This window comes from Drosophila tropicalis, unplaced genomic scaffold, assembly GCF_018151085.1.
Source record: "Drosophila tropicalis isolate 14030-0801.00 unplaced genomic scaffold, ASM1815108v1 contig_413, whole genome shotgun sequence".
Lineage (NCBI taxonomy): Eukaryota > Metazoa > Arthropoda > Insecta > Diptera > Drosophilidae > Drosophila > Drosophila tropicalis.
In genome coordinates this window covers 1,122,360-1,137,472 of record NW_027172877.1, presented here as the reverse complement: position 1 = coordinate 1,137,472, position 15,113 = coordinate 1,122,360, and the positions used below count along the sequence as shown (strand labels likewise).

Genomic DNA, 15,113 nt, shown 5'->3' with positions numbered 1-15,113 from the left:
AACAAAAAAATATTTTATATGGGCTTGTATATACTCCACAGTTTGTATATCTCAGATTCAGCCGGATCGGAACACTATATCATATAGCTCCCATATAAACGGCAGTCACAAACAGTGCCTTTTCTAAATAACTTCGTTGTTTTATGAGCTATTGCCGTGAAATTTATTGTCAATATATATTGTCGTTGTTAATTGTCATATAATTTTATATTTCTCGGTTGAACATGTAGCAATTTATGACTGTGCCAAATTTTATCAAGATCGGTCGACCAAGACACTTGACAGCTATAGGTAAGGAAAAAGTAACAAAAGTAAGGCCCGACCCTCTGGTTATTATTATGATCGTGTTTAAAAATTTTAAATAACGTGGTTTCCATTCTCGATACTCCAAAGAAACAGACACAAGAAAAAAAAAACCGGACATATGTATGTATGTAGATCGACTCGAAATATTTGCGCCAAACAATTCTATCTACTTTTTCATACATTTTGGCGACTTTATGCCATGTGATTATATTCACCACTTCATGGATGATTTGACTTTAAAGCCCAGCCCTGGTATTGCAATGGGTATCTGAACAGGGCGGCAATGTTCAAAAAAAAAGGAACAAGACTTTTATTTCTCTGCTAAAAAATGTGACTTAGGTCTAAACTTTTTACCATTGAATGTAATTTAAAAGCGTGCCCATCTTTTTTGTTTTAATACATATTTGTAGAATTCAGATCGCGCGGATATTAAAAATTCGACAACGCTTTTGATTTTACATTAACAAGGACCAACCATGGTCCAAGACCAGTTCCTTAAGAAATCTCAAATAAAAAAATTTGTATGCCAAAAACTCTAGGTAATTTATTTATTTATAACAGAAAATAAAAGATCTGTTCATATTTTGTTAAAAGGTTGGCAAACTCACTCCTTAGATCTGGTAGCCCTTTAAAGTTCGATCTGGCAGCACTTTTTACTAGGATAACTGTACTTCATTTTTTATTGCTCTGTGTTCATTTTTCTTATTTTCTTAAAATAAGATTTCGTTGATAAATATGCCACCGTTTCCATTTTCTCGTACCTATTACAAAGAAATGATCGGAGATACCGTTCTCCGGAATGCTTCACAAGTTGTGGTCCCTGCTGCTAGCGGTGGTGACGGCTCTTGTTTATCATTAAACTCATACGATTCGGATGACGTTTTTCAGCCACGCGCACTTGGAGCCTCAATGCATTTACATTCCGCACCCGAGGCTTCCTTAGGTGAATATAAGAGCACAGTGAATGTGGGCCAGCATCTGATTAAGGTAACCAGCGATCGCTTTGAGCTAGTTAGGGTAAGTACCATTTAGTGGTCTAAGATGCCCGAGCATCTACATCCGAATGTAGATCTATTTTATGCAATATTTTCGATTTCTTAAGATGGCCAAGCTTGTTTTGGATGAGTACTTCACCAACTCGGATTTGTTTGCTTCCACTGAGGATGTTTTTGGTGATACATCTTCACTGAGTTCAGTGTCAATGCCACTCACACCATTATCTGGATCTAACCCACCACAATTTATGATCGGATCTCCACTGTCCTTAGATGACAGTGACATCGGATTTAAGTACAATGCTTTTTCACTCAACAATCTTGTTGAGGAGGACGATGAAGTTTTTACCGAGGAAGGAATAACCAAGATGGTTTCCGATTCTCAGAATGGTGTGGTCCGTTTACGACGCACTCATTTCTTACGCAAAAAATCTCAGACTGAGATCAAGTCTTCAAGTGAGAATGAGGAAAAAGAGGATGAAATTGGTAGTGCCTAATAAATAAATTACTGTAAAATTTAAGCAATTTATTACATGAGTTTGCTTAATTTTTTATTGCAGCACCTTTTATTTATGATGCTGAACACTTGACTTACTTCTCAAAAAGTCCGCTTGCTTTGAGATTGCCCAGTGATTGGTCAAAAATTAAAGAATTTTATCCATCGATTATACGCCATGAGGAACATAATTCTATAAATTGACTTGAATCATCCTCTATATCAACAACACCCATTTAACAGCTTAGGGTGATCGTAATCTCTACAGTAAGCTAAAAGTTCTTTTCCCTGAGAATCTCTCATATACTTGATATAAAATTTATCGATACAACAGAAGTTGTAAAATTTTTTTCATTTAACAGATACTTTTTAAAATTTGTCTGCTACTCATACACAATAACAATTTACAACAAATGTAACACGAAGAAAATTAATTCAAAATATGTTTTGCTTAGAGCTTCCTAGACTTAAAAATTGTCTTCTAAAGTAATTTGTCGTGTAACATCATGCTTTTAATGATTGCTATATATTTTTGATCATTCAGCTTTTCGATGCCTAGATGGTGTTGATGTTCAAAATACAATGGAAAGCGTGATTAAAATATGTTTAATATGTATGACTTTAAAACGGGCTAATGTAAAAAGTGTAATTATAAGTACTTGTTCTCTCCTATCCTATAATAAGAAATAATTTCAAAATCATTAAACTTTCCTTTTTTTATTAACCTTAAAATAACATTTGATGTTATTTTTGTATGCACAAGTTTCTGAATGTTCTTGCATGAATTATTGAATAATTTGAAAACAGCCCTCGCAGCATTGAATTCATTTATTAATTTCTTGATTTTGGCAACTGCACAAGGAATTATTATATAGTACATACAATACAACACAATACGAAATTAGCTAGTAACAATATTCCGTTATTTGATATGTATATATTAATATTTCTATAAGGAAGTTTAAAACACAAGGCAAAAAAAAAGACAAAAAAAAATCAAATAGTGCAGATTAGCAGAATGTGCTTCAAGTGTAGATAGAATAATGGCGAGACAACATCACAATTGGTTAAATCTTATGTTTGGTAACAATGTTAATACGTTTCTTTGTTGCTGTTCAAATTTCAATTGCCCAATAGAGGCCTTCGATCCAAAATGCCACGCCGTTGCGTTGATCTTAAAAAGAACACAAGATTTTATTTGAATAAAGAATATAAATGTTTGGCTTTTTTTAGGAGTAATCAAGCATAAAAAAATGAGAATAAATTTAGACGGTTAATACCTATAACATTTACACACATCAACACAACATCAACTAGACTCAATATTAACGTACATCGATGTATGATATGTGGCTCGTTGGGTTGGCGACATATTCAAATTGCCTTGATGCTTGCGATTATAGGCCCAAATAAAGCAGGTGGCAATGAGGGAAACTGCAATAAGATTTATACGTTGTAATGAATTGAATAAATGAGAAAAGTTGTCTGGTGGAACTTACTCAAGAGGAATAACATAAAGAAAAGCTGCAACCAGAAATGGCTGCCTCCACTGCTATCCACAATAATACCAGCCACTATGGTAACCACAGCCAAACCAAGGTTTTGAACCGATTGACAGCTGGAAAGAAAGTTTATAACTGTAATTAATTATATATATCATATCGGTCAATTTACTTACAATCCATATGCTGTACCCAACTGATATTCAGGTACAATCAAAGATACCATAGGCCAAAGGCTGGCCGCCAGCATTGAATACGATAGACCCATTATAGTCATAGCAATGTAGGGATCGAAATGAGTAAATGTCAATAGCAAATGGGCCACAAATGTTGAAATTGTTGCGCAAAATACCCATGTTACATTACGTCCGACTTTATCAATGACAAAACCAAACAAAGGCGATGCTATAGCAGAGATCAAATACACAATAGAATTTACAGTATTGGCCTGATCTGGGGTCATATCGAAATTCGATATGAAAAATGCCTGTCCAAGGGCTACAAAGGGAAATATGGCGACGTAGTAAGCCACGCAAACTACGGATACCATCCAAAAGTCCAATTTAAATGTCACAATATCACTCAATTTGGCTATTTCGCCACCAGGATTATTATTACGCTTCAAAATCCGTTCGGCACGCTTGTCCATCCAACCTGTAACAAATTATGTTAATTTCACAAAACCTAACCAAACTCTAAACTTACCCAGTATCAAGGTGCATAGCAAAGACATGACACAGGTGGATGAAGCCAGGAATAAGGCTACACCCAGTCCCGTATAACCTTCATAGAACTTCGATACATATCCATATAGAGGTTGCATAATCCAGAAATTGACAGTGCTACCAAAACGAGCCACCGACAATTGCAAGCCAAAGACCATATTTAATTCCTTGCCTTTGAACCACAATACAGCATAGCTATTCTGGGCTACAGCCAACGATTCAGCTCCAATGCCAAAAATAAAACGTCCCACAATCATCAACCAAAACTGACCCAATACTCCTCCTGTGGCAAATATCAATTGACCCAGAAGTACAATTAGCATATATATGATGGTTCCCAGCCGAATCCCAAAGACCCGATCGATAAGAAAGCCACCCACAAAGCACAACACAATATTGGGCCAGGAGTAAATCGAATAGATCAAAGTGAATTCGGTGGAATTCAAATCCAATTCCTTTTGAAACACATCCTGCAACGCTCCCGGATTGTCATAACAGAAATAGGAACCTAATAAGAAAACACGGAGTTAGTTTACATTTGCCTTGGCGATAAATTAGATGCCGCTTACCAAAGCCCAGTAGGCACATAAACAGCAAGGCGAGAAAACGATGCGGCGTACTCGAAGGATTACAATCACAGCATCTACCCAGATTCTTGGGTACTGCCAATTCCGTGTCTCTGGTACTTCGCCTTCGCACCACAGGTTTAGCCTCATCTTCGCCACTGCTGCTGCCACAGCTTGAGTTATCCACAATCGGTTTACGTTCTTCGTGTGACATTTTAAACAAAGCCAAAAATGATTTAAATAAAGGAAAACCAAAAGAGGAAAATGTTAAGAGTTTTTTTGTTTTTTGGATTGGAATGGGTTGACTTGTTGGACTCCTGCTGGCTGGGTGGTCAATTGGGCTAGGCTGGTGGTGGGCGTGGGAGTGGGGCTAGCCCGCTCTTTATTGTTGTTGCTTATCACTAGCCCACATCTTTGGTTTTCGATGTTGTGGTTGTTGGTGCTTGTTGTTGTTATGTATTGATTATTCGCACTTCGGAAGATGATATGCCGCGTGGGCGTCGACTAGAATACACAACTAGAAATGACAGAAAAAATGCATTTTATATTATATACAATCTTAGAAATTTTCCGCTTTTAGGTGAATTCCTATGGTTGTGTGTGTGCGGACGTGTGTGTTAAAATCAAACACGTCAGATCTTGTCGTTCTTTGTTGTCCGCTTTGTTGACTAACGGTAAATGGTAATCAATTAAGTAGATGCAGTGTGTTGCGGCCTTAAGCGTTTTGGGGTGGGTGGGTTTAAAATTTCATTTGCGTATATTGTCAAGAACAAATAAAACTGTTTGTGTACATGCACACAATTGTATGTACATATGACATGTACTATGTAAGTACGGTATGTATCTATCTATCTTTCTATCTAACAAATACCCTCGCATTATCATATTGGTAAACTAATGAGTTATAGATTTCATACGTCACTCAATGCTAATTAATCACTAGCGATCAATGATAAAATCAAGTTCATATCAGGCCCGCGAAAACAGTGAGTTGAAATCATTTCTGAAAATCGTCTTTAAGTGCTTCTATTTTCAAAACTCGACGCACACACAGTTACACGAAGAAAACAAAAATATTCAACAAGTTTAAAAGGAAAACAGACAACTTACGGTATTTACGGGTTAAACAGATGGACACTTAATGTCAACTGTTTTCCTTTTTCGCTTTCAAAGATTTTGTTTCAACGTCTAATAAAATTTGCACGTATGCCAACACTATATTTCTGTGTTGTTAGGATTAAAACGTGAAACGTAGTGCTGTAAAATGCCACCTAAGCATCAGGTGGCAACTGTGTGTGTTTCTATTTATCAGCGTATTCGCTTATTTTTACACAAAATCATCTAGCGCAAAGTTCAATATTCGAAACATAGTTATTTTAAAGTCTACAGCAGGACTGTAATAAAAAATGTACGTACAGTTAAAGTAAACTGCCCAAAGGACACGACCAATTTATACCTGCTACCTGCTCCTGTCAATTGCTTTGTTTGTGTTGATTTCATAGTTACTGTTGTTGTTGTCAGTGCAGAGAAACAAAAATTCAGAACTAGAAACAGATATTTTTCTAACATCGCATATGTATGAACACACATACATACATGTGTGCATATTAAGAGCATATACCCTATATATTTCGTAATGTTTACAACTAGGAAATAGTTTTACTACTTAGAGGAAACAAAGACAAAACCGAAATCTGGAAAATGGCAGCGATAAAGGTAACAAATTGATTTAAAATGTCAATACTTGAAATTAATTGCGTTGTTTTCTTGAATACATGTATTCACACATAGAACATCACCTTGGGCATACTGTATGGCCTGTGGGACAGCATACGTGGTATGACTTTGGTTCTACACATAGACAACGAAGTGAATCGCCAGAATGCCGAGCAAGAAACAATGCGACAACTGCGTCGCATGGATAGGGAACGCTATGAAAAGGCCAAGAGATCGCCATCACCGGTGCCTAGCTCAGCAGCAGCAATGATACGCGAGGAGTATGTAAAGCGGGCAGAAGAGAACTCTGATGAGCGGAGTCTGCAGAAGATATTGACAAAGAAAAAGTCAACGGAGAAAGAAGAGGAACAACCCAAGGGGTATGCAAACTCAATTCCGTATTGCAACATTATTGAATTCAGCTTTTCTTTCCCAAGTGTGTATAAAGTATTTCACAGTCAATTCAAATCTTAAGGATCCTAAAAAGAGTCCTTATTAAGTCTTGACGGCGAAATTCTTTTGGAAATGAAAACGAATTCAATGGTGTTGTGATTTGCATTTCGATGACTGATAAATATCCTTCTATTTTCATATTTGTACACACATCATGACGAGCAGTGAGAAGAAAATAGCTAAGAAATTATTCAAGTGCTGCATGTTAAATGGTGGTTTTACCTGGCTAAGCATTGTCTTGTTTGAATCGGTGCTGTTGCCCACGTTAAAATTCTGTTTAACAATATTCTATGGAGCCCAATCGGAGACTTTGCCCATTGTGTGGAGCTGGTTGGATCCAATATTGTCATTGCTCTTTGGAATGATGTGGGTCTTGCCCATATTCATGCTTTCCAAGATTGTGAGTTCATTGTGGTTTGCTGATATAGCGAATGCGGCCTACCGCGTGAGGAAAGGCCGTCCCCAATTAATACCGGGCATAAGCAAATTGGTGGCCGATTTTCTATTTAGCATGGTAGTGCAAATGCTGTTTCTGGTGCAGAGCATGCTGGTGAATTTGGTGCCTGTAAAATATGTAGGCTCGTCTCTATGCTTCATTCACTTGTGTCTGCTCTATTCACTGTATTCATTTGAGTACAAGTGGTTCAACATGGGATGGGAACTGCATCGTCGCCTTACCTACATTGAGAAGAATTGGCCGTACTTTTTTGGATTTGGCATACCATTAACGGTGCTTACGAATCTATCCAATTCGGTGATAGTAAGCAGTTGCATATTCTCAATATTTTTCCCCCTCTTCATATTAAGTGGCAATGAAGCCAAACCGATTGTGGATACAACGTAAGTGTACAGGTACACACAGCTTTGAGGCTCTTTGTAATCATATATTATTCCGTCTCTCATTTTTAGTGAGATCTCGCTGCGTCTTTTCTCTCCAGTGGTTTTCATATCAAATCTCTGTTTTGGCGGCAATCCCTGGAGCAAGGCCAATCGACTTTCAGCCATGCAGCGACAGCAATACGAACTTCAACAGCGACAGCGTTTGCTTCAACGTGACGAGCTTCTGTTGAAACAAAAGAAACAACAATATATAAACCAGCAGCGTCTTCATCAAGAGCAAATGCGCCGGGAACGCTCGCGGTCGCATACACCACAATCGGCAGCCCATCCAACATATCGTTATGCCCAGGCTCCGGTTTTCGATGCGGCCCGAGCCCGTGATTCATCAGCCTCATCCACACATAGCTCCACATCGCCCAGCTTGGCTAACTACAGACCCCTATATTTTGGCAGCAATTCGCTGCATCATACACCGCTGGTGCCCACTCCTGTGCCTGGGCAGCCAAGAGTCCCGCTCACTCCACGCCAGGAGTCGGGTCCAGATGACTGGAATTTGTGAGATTTATGCAAACTATTTTGTAGGCACATAGACTATATAATATACTATATATAAACACTTGATTTTTGTATGTCGATCGTAAATCGTGAACTGTATAGCAGTAAGTTAAAATTAATACATTTATATACATATATATATATTATATATATACATAAATTTTAGGTCCTATGGCATAGTAACAAAGTTCGCTAGTCTTGGCTTCGGCTTCATGGGTCTCCCCCGCTCTTAATCAGTTTTGGGGGCGACATTACTAGTAGCTATACATGATGTATGCATAAAATAAATTAATTTTAAAATAACGTTTTTTTTATCAGTTTCAAGCATTAAAAATAAAAAAAAAAAACAGTTTTGTACTTCCCATCAAGTGTGGGTCTATTTAAAAAAGAAAGTGAATTTGATTAGCGATATCTTTTCTACCAACAGGTAAGTAGGAAAGAAGTATTTTTTATATTCTCAACAAAGCACAGTGGCTCGTTTGCCAAATTATACATATTACAAGTAAAAAAAACAAAAAACGAATAAATGAAAACCCCTTACCAGGTTTTTGAATTGATACATTTTAAAGGAAAACTTTAGTTTTATGGTTGAACGGAAACTTTTGTTTTTTACATTCATTGTTTAATACATGTCTTTAAGATGTACTTGAAATTCGAATCATTTTTTTAAAATTGTATAAAAACGATTTCACTGTAGATTATGGTGTTTCATATTTTATAGTGGGACAAACTTTAATAGACGCCCTCGCTACTTTTTGGGGCTGCAGAACAACCCTGTCTTTGTAAAGCAAAACAAAAAACAGCTGATTGCAACAGCGAGCGCGCAGAGCACGTTGTGTTGATTGCCTCTCGGTCCGAATTTGTTGCAACAACTTAAGAAGAAATAAACTTAATTTATTTAAATTGTATACAACAATAGTTGGAGATGTCGAAACCAATTACCTTTGTTACCGGCAACGCCAAGAAGCTGGAGGAACTAGTTGCTATTCTGGGTCCAAATTTTCCGCGCACTATTATTTCCAAGAAAGTGGATCTGCCTGAATTGCAGGGTAAGAAAATTGATTTAAATATCATCAATCATTCCTTTTATTTTTCTATGTTAACCCGTGCAGGTGAAATAAATGAAATCGCGATAAAGAAATGCAAGGAGGCTGCTAAGCAGGTTAATGGGCCGGTTCTGGTAGAGGACACCAGTTTGTGTTTCAATTCACTCAAGGGTTTACCCGGTCCCTATATCAAATGGTTTTTGGAAAAACTCGAACCAGAGGGACTGCACCAATTACTGACCGGTTGGGAAGATAAGTCTGCTCAAGCCATTTGTACGTTTGGTTACTGCGAAAACCCCGATGCGGAACCCCAAATCTTCCAGGGCATCACAGAAGGGACTATAGTATCTCCTCGTGGTCCAAGAGACTTTGGTTGGTAAGTATGCGACATCGCTTTATTTAAGAATATACTAATTTATGAATATCTGTTGTTAGGGATCCTGTGTTCATGCCTAAAGGCTACGATCAAACCTACGCCGAGCTGCCAAAAACGGAAAAGAATAAAATTTCGCACAGATATCGGGCATTGGCATTACTGCAGGAATATTTTGAGAGCAAGCAGTGAAATAGTTAGTTAAGATTTATTATCTCTCATCATCAAATATATTTTATACTTTAAATTTTATGGCATTACAAACACCGATAAGAATGTTTAAGAGTTTTGAATTTAATTCATGATAATAAATATTTGTGTCGTAGTAATGTTAATTGATATCATTTATTGTTTTACTCTAATCGTACATTTTATTTAAATTTTTTTTTTTTTGAATATTTGTTCTATAATGTCGAGCATAAGTTTCATTATTTTGTTGTAGCCTCTTATCCGTCTAATCATCCTTTTTGCTTTTGGACTTCTTAGATTTGTCCTTCTTGACTCCAGCAGCGGGCTTATTCCAATAGTAAAGCAGTTGAGCGACTATTACACCATTGGCGAATGATGAGGCAATGAAAGTGATAATAATAGTTCGGTCCCCGGTCTCCTGAATGGACGTGAAGATGCGGGCCAGCGAGCCAGCAAACATCATGAAGCAAGTGGCTGCCGATAACTGGCCGGTTGAGCCAGCTTTGTAGTTGGTAAACGCTTGCGACAACTTGCCCACCAACAATATGGGAATGTTACAGTTCTGAGCAGTCCCCAAAATCTTCATGGGCGTCAGACCAGAATTCAGGACGTAGAGTAGTAGGGCATAACCAAGAAGGAATAGCAATGATGGTAGTTTCTTGCCATTGTAAAATATGACCAGAGCACCAATGGCAACAGTTTGCAGAGCCAGGAAAGTGGTATCACCCCATGAGCTGAAGGGGTAGCCATTCATAAAATTATAGGACATATGAATTGTGATGGCCAACAGGTCCAGCATAACACCCATTAGATTAATACCCTCGCCAGACTTGCTCTTTAGTATTTTTAGCACTTGGGGAACCTTAACCAGCAAGGAACCGGCTATAATGGCCAAGCCAAGTCCTTTGCTTAGCAAAGCCTTGAAGCAAGGAACTGCAAGGGCGAATTAGATGAGACACTAATATAGCAATTAAGTTGACAAGCCACTTACCATCGAAAAAATTGTGCTCCAAGAAGTAGTTATCATAGCACTTTGGGCTCATGAGGAAGAGGGCTCCTTGCTTGATAAGGTCAGTCATTTTATCGCTGGCCTTTTAATGGATGAGTGTCTAGGTAGCTGGGTAGTAGTTGGACTGGGTAAAGGTACGACGAGTGTTATCACGCCGCCTGTTGCCGATTGTGTGTGAGCAAAAAATGAAATGGAAAGCCACACGTAATGCCTATGACTCCCACACCCTCGCAATCACTTGCTCGCTGGCAGAGGGAAATGTCAAAGAGCAGAGCCGAAGAAATCGGGAGAACAAGAAATGTACTGGGCCGATTGTTAATTACGCCAAATCGGAGGTGATAAGATATCGTCGTTGTGCGTTCATACGAATTGTTAAGGCTGAAGAAAAGTTTCGCATTTGCTGCAGTTTACGTGGTGCTTCTAGTTCTATGACAACCCTAATATGCACAGTGAAGCAAATATAAATCAACATTGAACAAAATAATGTGGAAAATAATAAAATAAATTTACAATAGTATACAATTTTTTGTTTAAGAATAATTTTCCTCTAGTGCAGATAATCAATTTAATTGAATTTTAAATGTAAAACATTTTCAAAACAATTATCGTCCCATAGTATTTGGTTCAAAATATTATAACCTTGGCCCACTGTGTGTCAAACCGGCAAATGTTGGTCATTTTTGTTTTTTTTTTAACAATGCTGACAACCCTGTTTTCCATAGATAAAGAATTGTTTACGCTACGTAGCCGGGCATAAAAAGATAGAGAAGAGGGCCCTAGAAAACAGAATTCGGGATTAGTTTATAATCTAAGCCCAGAGAATCAACATGTCCAACAGTGATGGAGCCACCGGTAGTAAACAGGCACGTTTGGGTAACAACAACAGTCACAGTAGCAAGGACTTAAATGGTACCGGCAACGCTGATAAGGATCGGGGCGATGGGCCCGCAAATGTGGGTGTAACGCGTGATAAAATTGCCTTGATAACAGGCATTACGGGACAGGTGTGTAAACCTATTGATTAATGAGTCACAGATTTAATATGTGTAATTGTAACATTATTAGGATGGCTCCTATTTGGCCGAGTTTTTGCTGAAAAAGGATTATGAAGTGCATGGAATTATACGGCGAGCCAGTACCTTTAATACCACACGTATTGAACACCTTTATGCCGATCCCAAGGCTCACAAAGGTGGTCGAATGAAGCTCCATTATGGCGATATGACCGACAGCAGTAGTCTGGTGAAGATTATCAATATGGTGAAGCCTACAGAGATCTACAATTTGGCCGCACAATCGCATGTGAAAGTATCATTTGACTTGAGTGAATATACAGCGGAAGTTGATGCTGTGGGTACATTGCGAATTCTGGATGCCATACGAACCTGTGGCATGGAGAAATCTGTGAAATTCTATCAGGCCTCAACATCGGAACTATATGGCAAAGTCGTAGAGACTCCACAAAATGAGCAGACGCCCTTTTATCCCCGGTCGCCCTACGGTAAGCTATATTTGATCAAGATATCTTCAAAAATCTCCTCTCATACTACGTTTCTTGTGAGTAGCTTGTGCCAAAATGTATGGATTTTGGATTGTGATTAACTACAGAGAAGCCTACAACATGTTTGCCTGCAATGGTATATTGTTTAACCACGAAAGTCCACGACGAGGTGAGAATTTCGTCACTCGCAAGATCACTCGAAGTGTGGCAAAAATATTGCTCAATCAGATGGAATCATTTGAACTGGGCAATCTTGATTCGAAACGCGATTGGGGTCATGCCAGCGACTATGTTGAGGCAATGTGGATGATGTTGCAAAGGGAAACGCCTTCGGACTATGTTATAGCCACTGGAGAGACGCATAGTGTACGAGAATTTGTGGAGGCATCCTTCAAGCACATTGGCCGTGAAATAATTTGGCGTGGCAAAGGCATCGAAGAGGTTGGCGTGGAAAAAGATACAAACATAGTGCGCGTACGCATCAACCCGAAATATTTTCGCCCCACTGAAGTGGATTTGCTGCTCGGCGATGCCTCGAAAGCCAAACGTGAACTGAATTGGTCGCCAAAGGTTAGTTTCCCCCAACTGGTTAGCGACATGATGAAGGCCGATATCGAGCTAATGAAAAAAAACCCTATTGCATAGAGAGCACTGGACCAGAGATCCAGACAATGACCAGTACTACCATTAAATTAGGCACAAAGCTTTCACTCCTTCAGTTCATTTGGAGTTGGATGGCACTTTCAACACACCTACATATAAAACTAAATTTAGTTTATATTTTAAAGTGATCATTATACTTCATTTTTTTTTATGTAATGGAATTTGCAATCATTCCTGTACCGTATTTAATGTTTTTAATGTGTTGTATGTATTTTTATGTCTTAAACTTTATGCTCGTTGTTTTTTATAGTTTTTTAAAATAAAGACCTAACGAATATTTGCAATCGACTTTAATTAAAAGACTTTAAATAAGATTTTATTCAATCAGTATGTATAAATAACAAAATGACTAAAGGCAAGTTTCGAAGCATAATGAGCTACCTCAAGTATACAAAATATTGTTTACCTCCTCATTAAATTGTTCCCCACCTTCTTGAACATGACTTGACTTAACCATGCAAGGAATCAGATGAACAAAATAAGCAACAAAGAAATGCTTCCAAATCGAGGTTTATTCTTTCCAAGCTAAAAAACACAAACAAATTGAAAACAAAATACAAAGTCCAGTTTCAAATTAGGTTTCTTTTTTGCCAAACGGATTAATTTTGGATAGCCAGCTGGAAGACGCAGACGGCGATTCCCTAAAAATATATACAAAACATTTAAAAAACAAAAAAAACTAAATTCAGTAGAAAGACAACTTACAATTTGGTGAGTGCCTCGATATCCGAGTCTTTGTGTTCACCGGCTGTAGTTGCTGGTTTCTCCAACTTTGTGGCACTGCCCGCCTCATTGATGCCTGCCTGTCTCAGTTGTTCAATTAACTTACTCCGGAATTCGACTTTGTGTGGCTGGACACGTTCTGCTTCCCTTAATTTGTTCTGCAGCTTTCGGATGGCTTCCAAATATGTGTGTCCGTACCAATCGATTTCCTCGGGCGTATAAGACTCGAGGTATCGGCTATACTCCTTGAGCACATCCTTCTGCAACTTGGGTTCATCGGCCAGATTAGGACAGCCCTGTTGCAGGGCTTGTAGGACCTGGCGTTTCAACTTAAGGGCTAAGGCTGAACGCAAGTCGCAAGCCAAATTCTTTAGGAGATAATGATCAAAGCCATGGCATTCGTGAATCTGCTCCAAAGTACGCTCTGTAACTACCACTGACATGTACTCATTGAGCACATGACTATGAACCACAGAACGTTTTAGTTGAGGTACCCAGAAATGGGGAACACGACGCTTGGTTTGATGACGCTTCTGAAACCCCTTGATAACGGCCTCACCACCCCAGATTCCTTGGTGTGCTTCCGGGGGATCAATGAGTGGCAGTGGAATATTTTGTACCGGTTTAATGGCATGCGTAACCTCGTCACGCTCCCACTGGCTCTCCTTGGGTATGTAGTGAACAGCCGCTGGCGTCGTCAGCTTCCATTCGCGCCAGAACTTTTTATAGGCATCGGGCAATTGGGCACCAAGACCCTTGTCAAAGCGACCCGGACGTTTCCAGCCATTGAGCAGTTTTATGCCCTAAAGTTTTGATAAAGGGACTCATATCAGATTTAATTCATTTACCTGGCTATTGCGTCACAGAGACAGTAATCCATGTCTTTCACTTACCTGCGGTGTGGCGTGAGCCATAATTAATCAAACTTTAAATAACAATTGACAGTTTTTTGTTTATTATTTACTACACTATCGGGGCTACAATTTTGTTTGTATATCTTACTACAAAAGTAGCAGTCGACTTTGCTTGGATTAGAAAAATTTAACTTCCTCGTTTGAACTACAAAGCAGCTGATTGCAATTAGTGTGACCGAAAAAAAAAACAATTTATATCGATTTACCAATCGATTTCAATTAACGAACTGTGCAACACTACAAGCCACAAATTCTCTCTTAAGTTGACTATTTTGTTCGATTGACGTACTCTTTTGTTCGATGTTCGAGTTCGACTCCGATGTTCGATGTTGGTACTCTTTGTGGACACCCCCTATATGGTGCAGTATACTTACTAATTAATTAAATATGCTGAAAACGAAAAAGGGATAATAAAAATATATCTCCTTGTCATTATAAAACATAGCTCGCAAATGATAGTTGATCGTTTTTTCTTATATGCTCTGCTTCGTATCAAAACCGAAAAGATTCTCCAGAAACGATCTCTCTCTGAGCGGCACTT

General features: G+C 38.5%; 6 protein-coding genes and 1 long non-coding RNA gene across 10 annotated transcripts; 4 read left to right on the top strand and 3 right to left on the bottom strand.

Moving 5' to 3' along the window:
* Window positions 1-958: 958 nt before the first annotated feature.
* LOC137573645 (uncharacterized) lies at window positions 959-2,503 on the top strand. The gene is made up of 3 exons (XR_011031915.1): window positions 959-1,323; window positions 1,409-1,787; window positions 1,862-2,503. It is a non-coding gene; the product is annotated as an uncharacterized lncRNA (long non-coding RNA).
* Window positions 2,504-2,593: 90 nt separating this feature from the next.
* LOC137573640 (lysosomal dipeptide transporter MFSD1) lies at window positions 2,594-5,851 on the bottom strand. Of its 3 annotated transcripts, none has more exons than XM_068285626.1 (7): window positions 5,701-5,851; window positions 4,594-5,107; window positions 4,005-4,532; window positions 3,476-3,953; window positions 3,297-3,415; window positions 3,078-3,231; window positions 2,594-2,971 (listed from the first exon to the last, which is right to left on the bottom strand). In XM_068285626.1, the coding sequence occupies exons 2-6, from the start codon at window positions 4,802-4,804 to the stop codon at window positions 3,107-3,109; spliced, it is 1,461 nt and encodes a 486-aa protein (XP_068141727.1). In that variant the 5' UTR covers window positions 4,805-5,107; window positions 5,701-5,851; the 3' UTR covers window positions 2,594-2,971; window positions 3,078-3,106. The 3 variants fall into 3 exon arrangements, with proteins under 3 accessions (XP_068141727.1, XP_068141725.1, XP_068141726.1); XM_068285624.1 differs by having other exon boundaries at window positions 3,132-3,231; XM_068285625.1 differs by lacking the exon at window positions 5,701-5,851 and adding an exon at window positions 5,264-5,359 and having other exon boundaries at window positions 3,132-3,231.
* Window positions 5,852-5,880: 29 nt separating this feature from the next.
* On the top strand, window positions 5,881-8,215 carry tank (EI24 domain-containing protein tank). 2 transcript variants are annotated; one of them, XM_068285628.1, is made up of 5 exons: window positions 5,948-5,998; window positions 6,241-6,306; window positions 6,382-6,686; window positions 6,925-7,599; window positions 7,669-8,215. In XM_068285628.1, exons 2-5 carry the CDS (start codon window positions 6,292-6,294, stop codon window positions 8,156-8,158), a joined length of 1,485 nt encoding a protein of 494 aa, XP_068141729.1. In that variant the 5' UTR covers window positions 5,948-5,998; window positions 6,241-6,291; the 3' UTR covers window positions 8,159-8,215. The 2 variants fall into 2 exon arrangements, with proteins under 2 accessions (XP_068141728.1, XP_068141729.1); XM_068285627.1 differs by having other exon boundaries at window positions 5,881-6,306.
* Window positions 8,216-8,958: 743 nt separating this feature from the next.
* Window positions 8,959-9,912, top strand: LOC137573643 (inosine triphosphate pyrophosphatase). Its single transcript, XM_068285630.1, has 3 exons — window positions 8,959-9,203; window positions 9,267-9,576; window positions 9,636-9,912. The coding sequence occupies exons 1-3, from the start codon at window positions 9,080-9,082 to the stop codon at window positions 9,763-9,765; spliced, it is 564 nt and encodes a 187-aa protein (XP_068141731.1). The 5' UTR covers window positions 8,959-9,079; the 3' UTR covers window positions 9,766-9,912.
* On the bottom strand, window positions 9,900-11,213 carry LOC137573642 (mannose-P-dolichol utilization defect 1 protein homolog). Its single transcript, XM_068285629.1, has 2 exons — window positions 10,754-11,213; window positions 9,900-10,695 (listed from the first exon to the last, which is right to left on the bottom strand). Exons 1-2 carry the CDS (start codon window positions 10,839-10,841, stop codon window positions 10,028-10,030), a joined length of 756 nt encoding a protein of 251 aa, XP_068141730.1. The 5' UTR covers window positions 10,842-11,213; the 3' UTR covers window positions 9,900-10,027.
* Window positions 11,214-11,463: 250 nt separating this feature from the next.
* Window positions 11,464-13,212, top strand: Gmd (GDP-mannose 4,6 dehydratase). Its single transcript, XM_068285483.1, has 3 exons — window positions 11,464-11,775; window positions 11,837-12,272; window positions 12,337-13,212. The coding sequence occupies exons 1-3, from the start codon at window positions 11,599-11,601 to the stop codon at window positions 12,915-12,917; spliced, it is 1,194 nt and encodes a 397-aa protein (XP_068141584.1). The 5' UTR covers window positions 11,464-11,598; the 3' UTR covers window positions 12,918-13,212.
* A 217-nt stretch (window positions 13,213-13,429) lies between these two features.
* On the bottom strand, window positions 13,430-14,735 carry mRpL28 (mitochondrial ribosomal protein L28). Its single transcript, XM_068285486.1, has 3 exons — window positions 14,552-14,735; window positions 13,641-14,461; window positions 13,430-13,576 (listed from the first exon to the last, which is right to left on the bottom strand). Exons 1-3 carry the CDS (start codon window positions 14,570-14,572, stop codon window positions 13,510-13,512), a joined length of 909 nt encoding a protein of 302 aa, XP_068141587.1. The 5' UTR covers window positions 14,573-14,735; the 3' UTR covers window positions 13,430-13,509.
* Window positions 14,736-15,113: the final 378 nt, after the last annotated feature.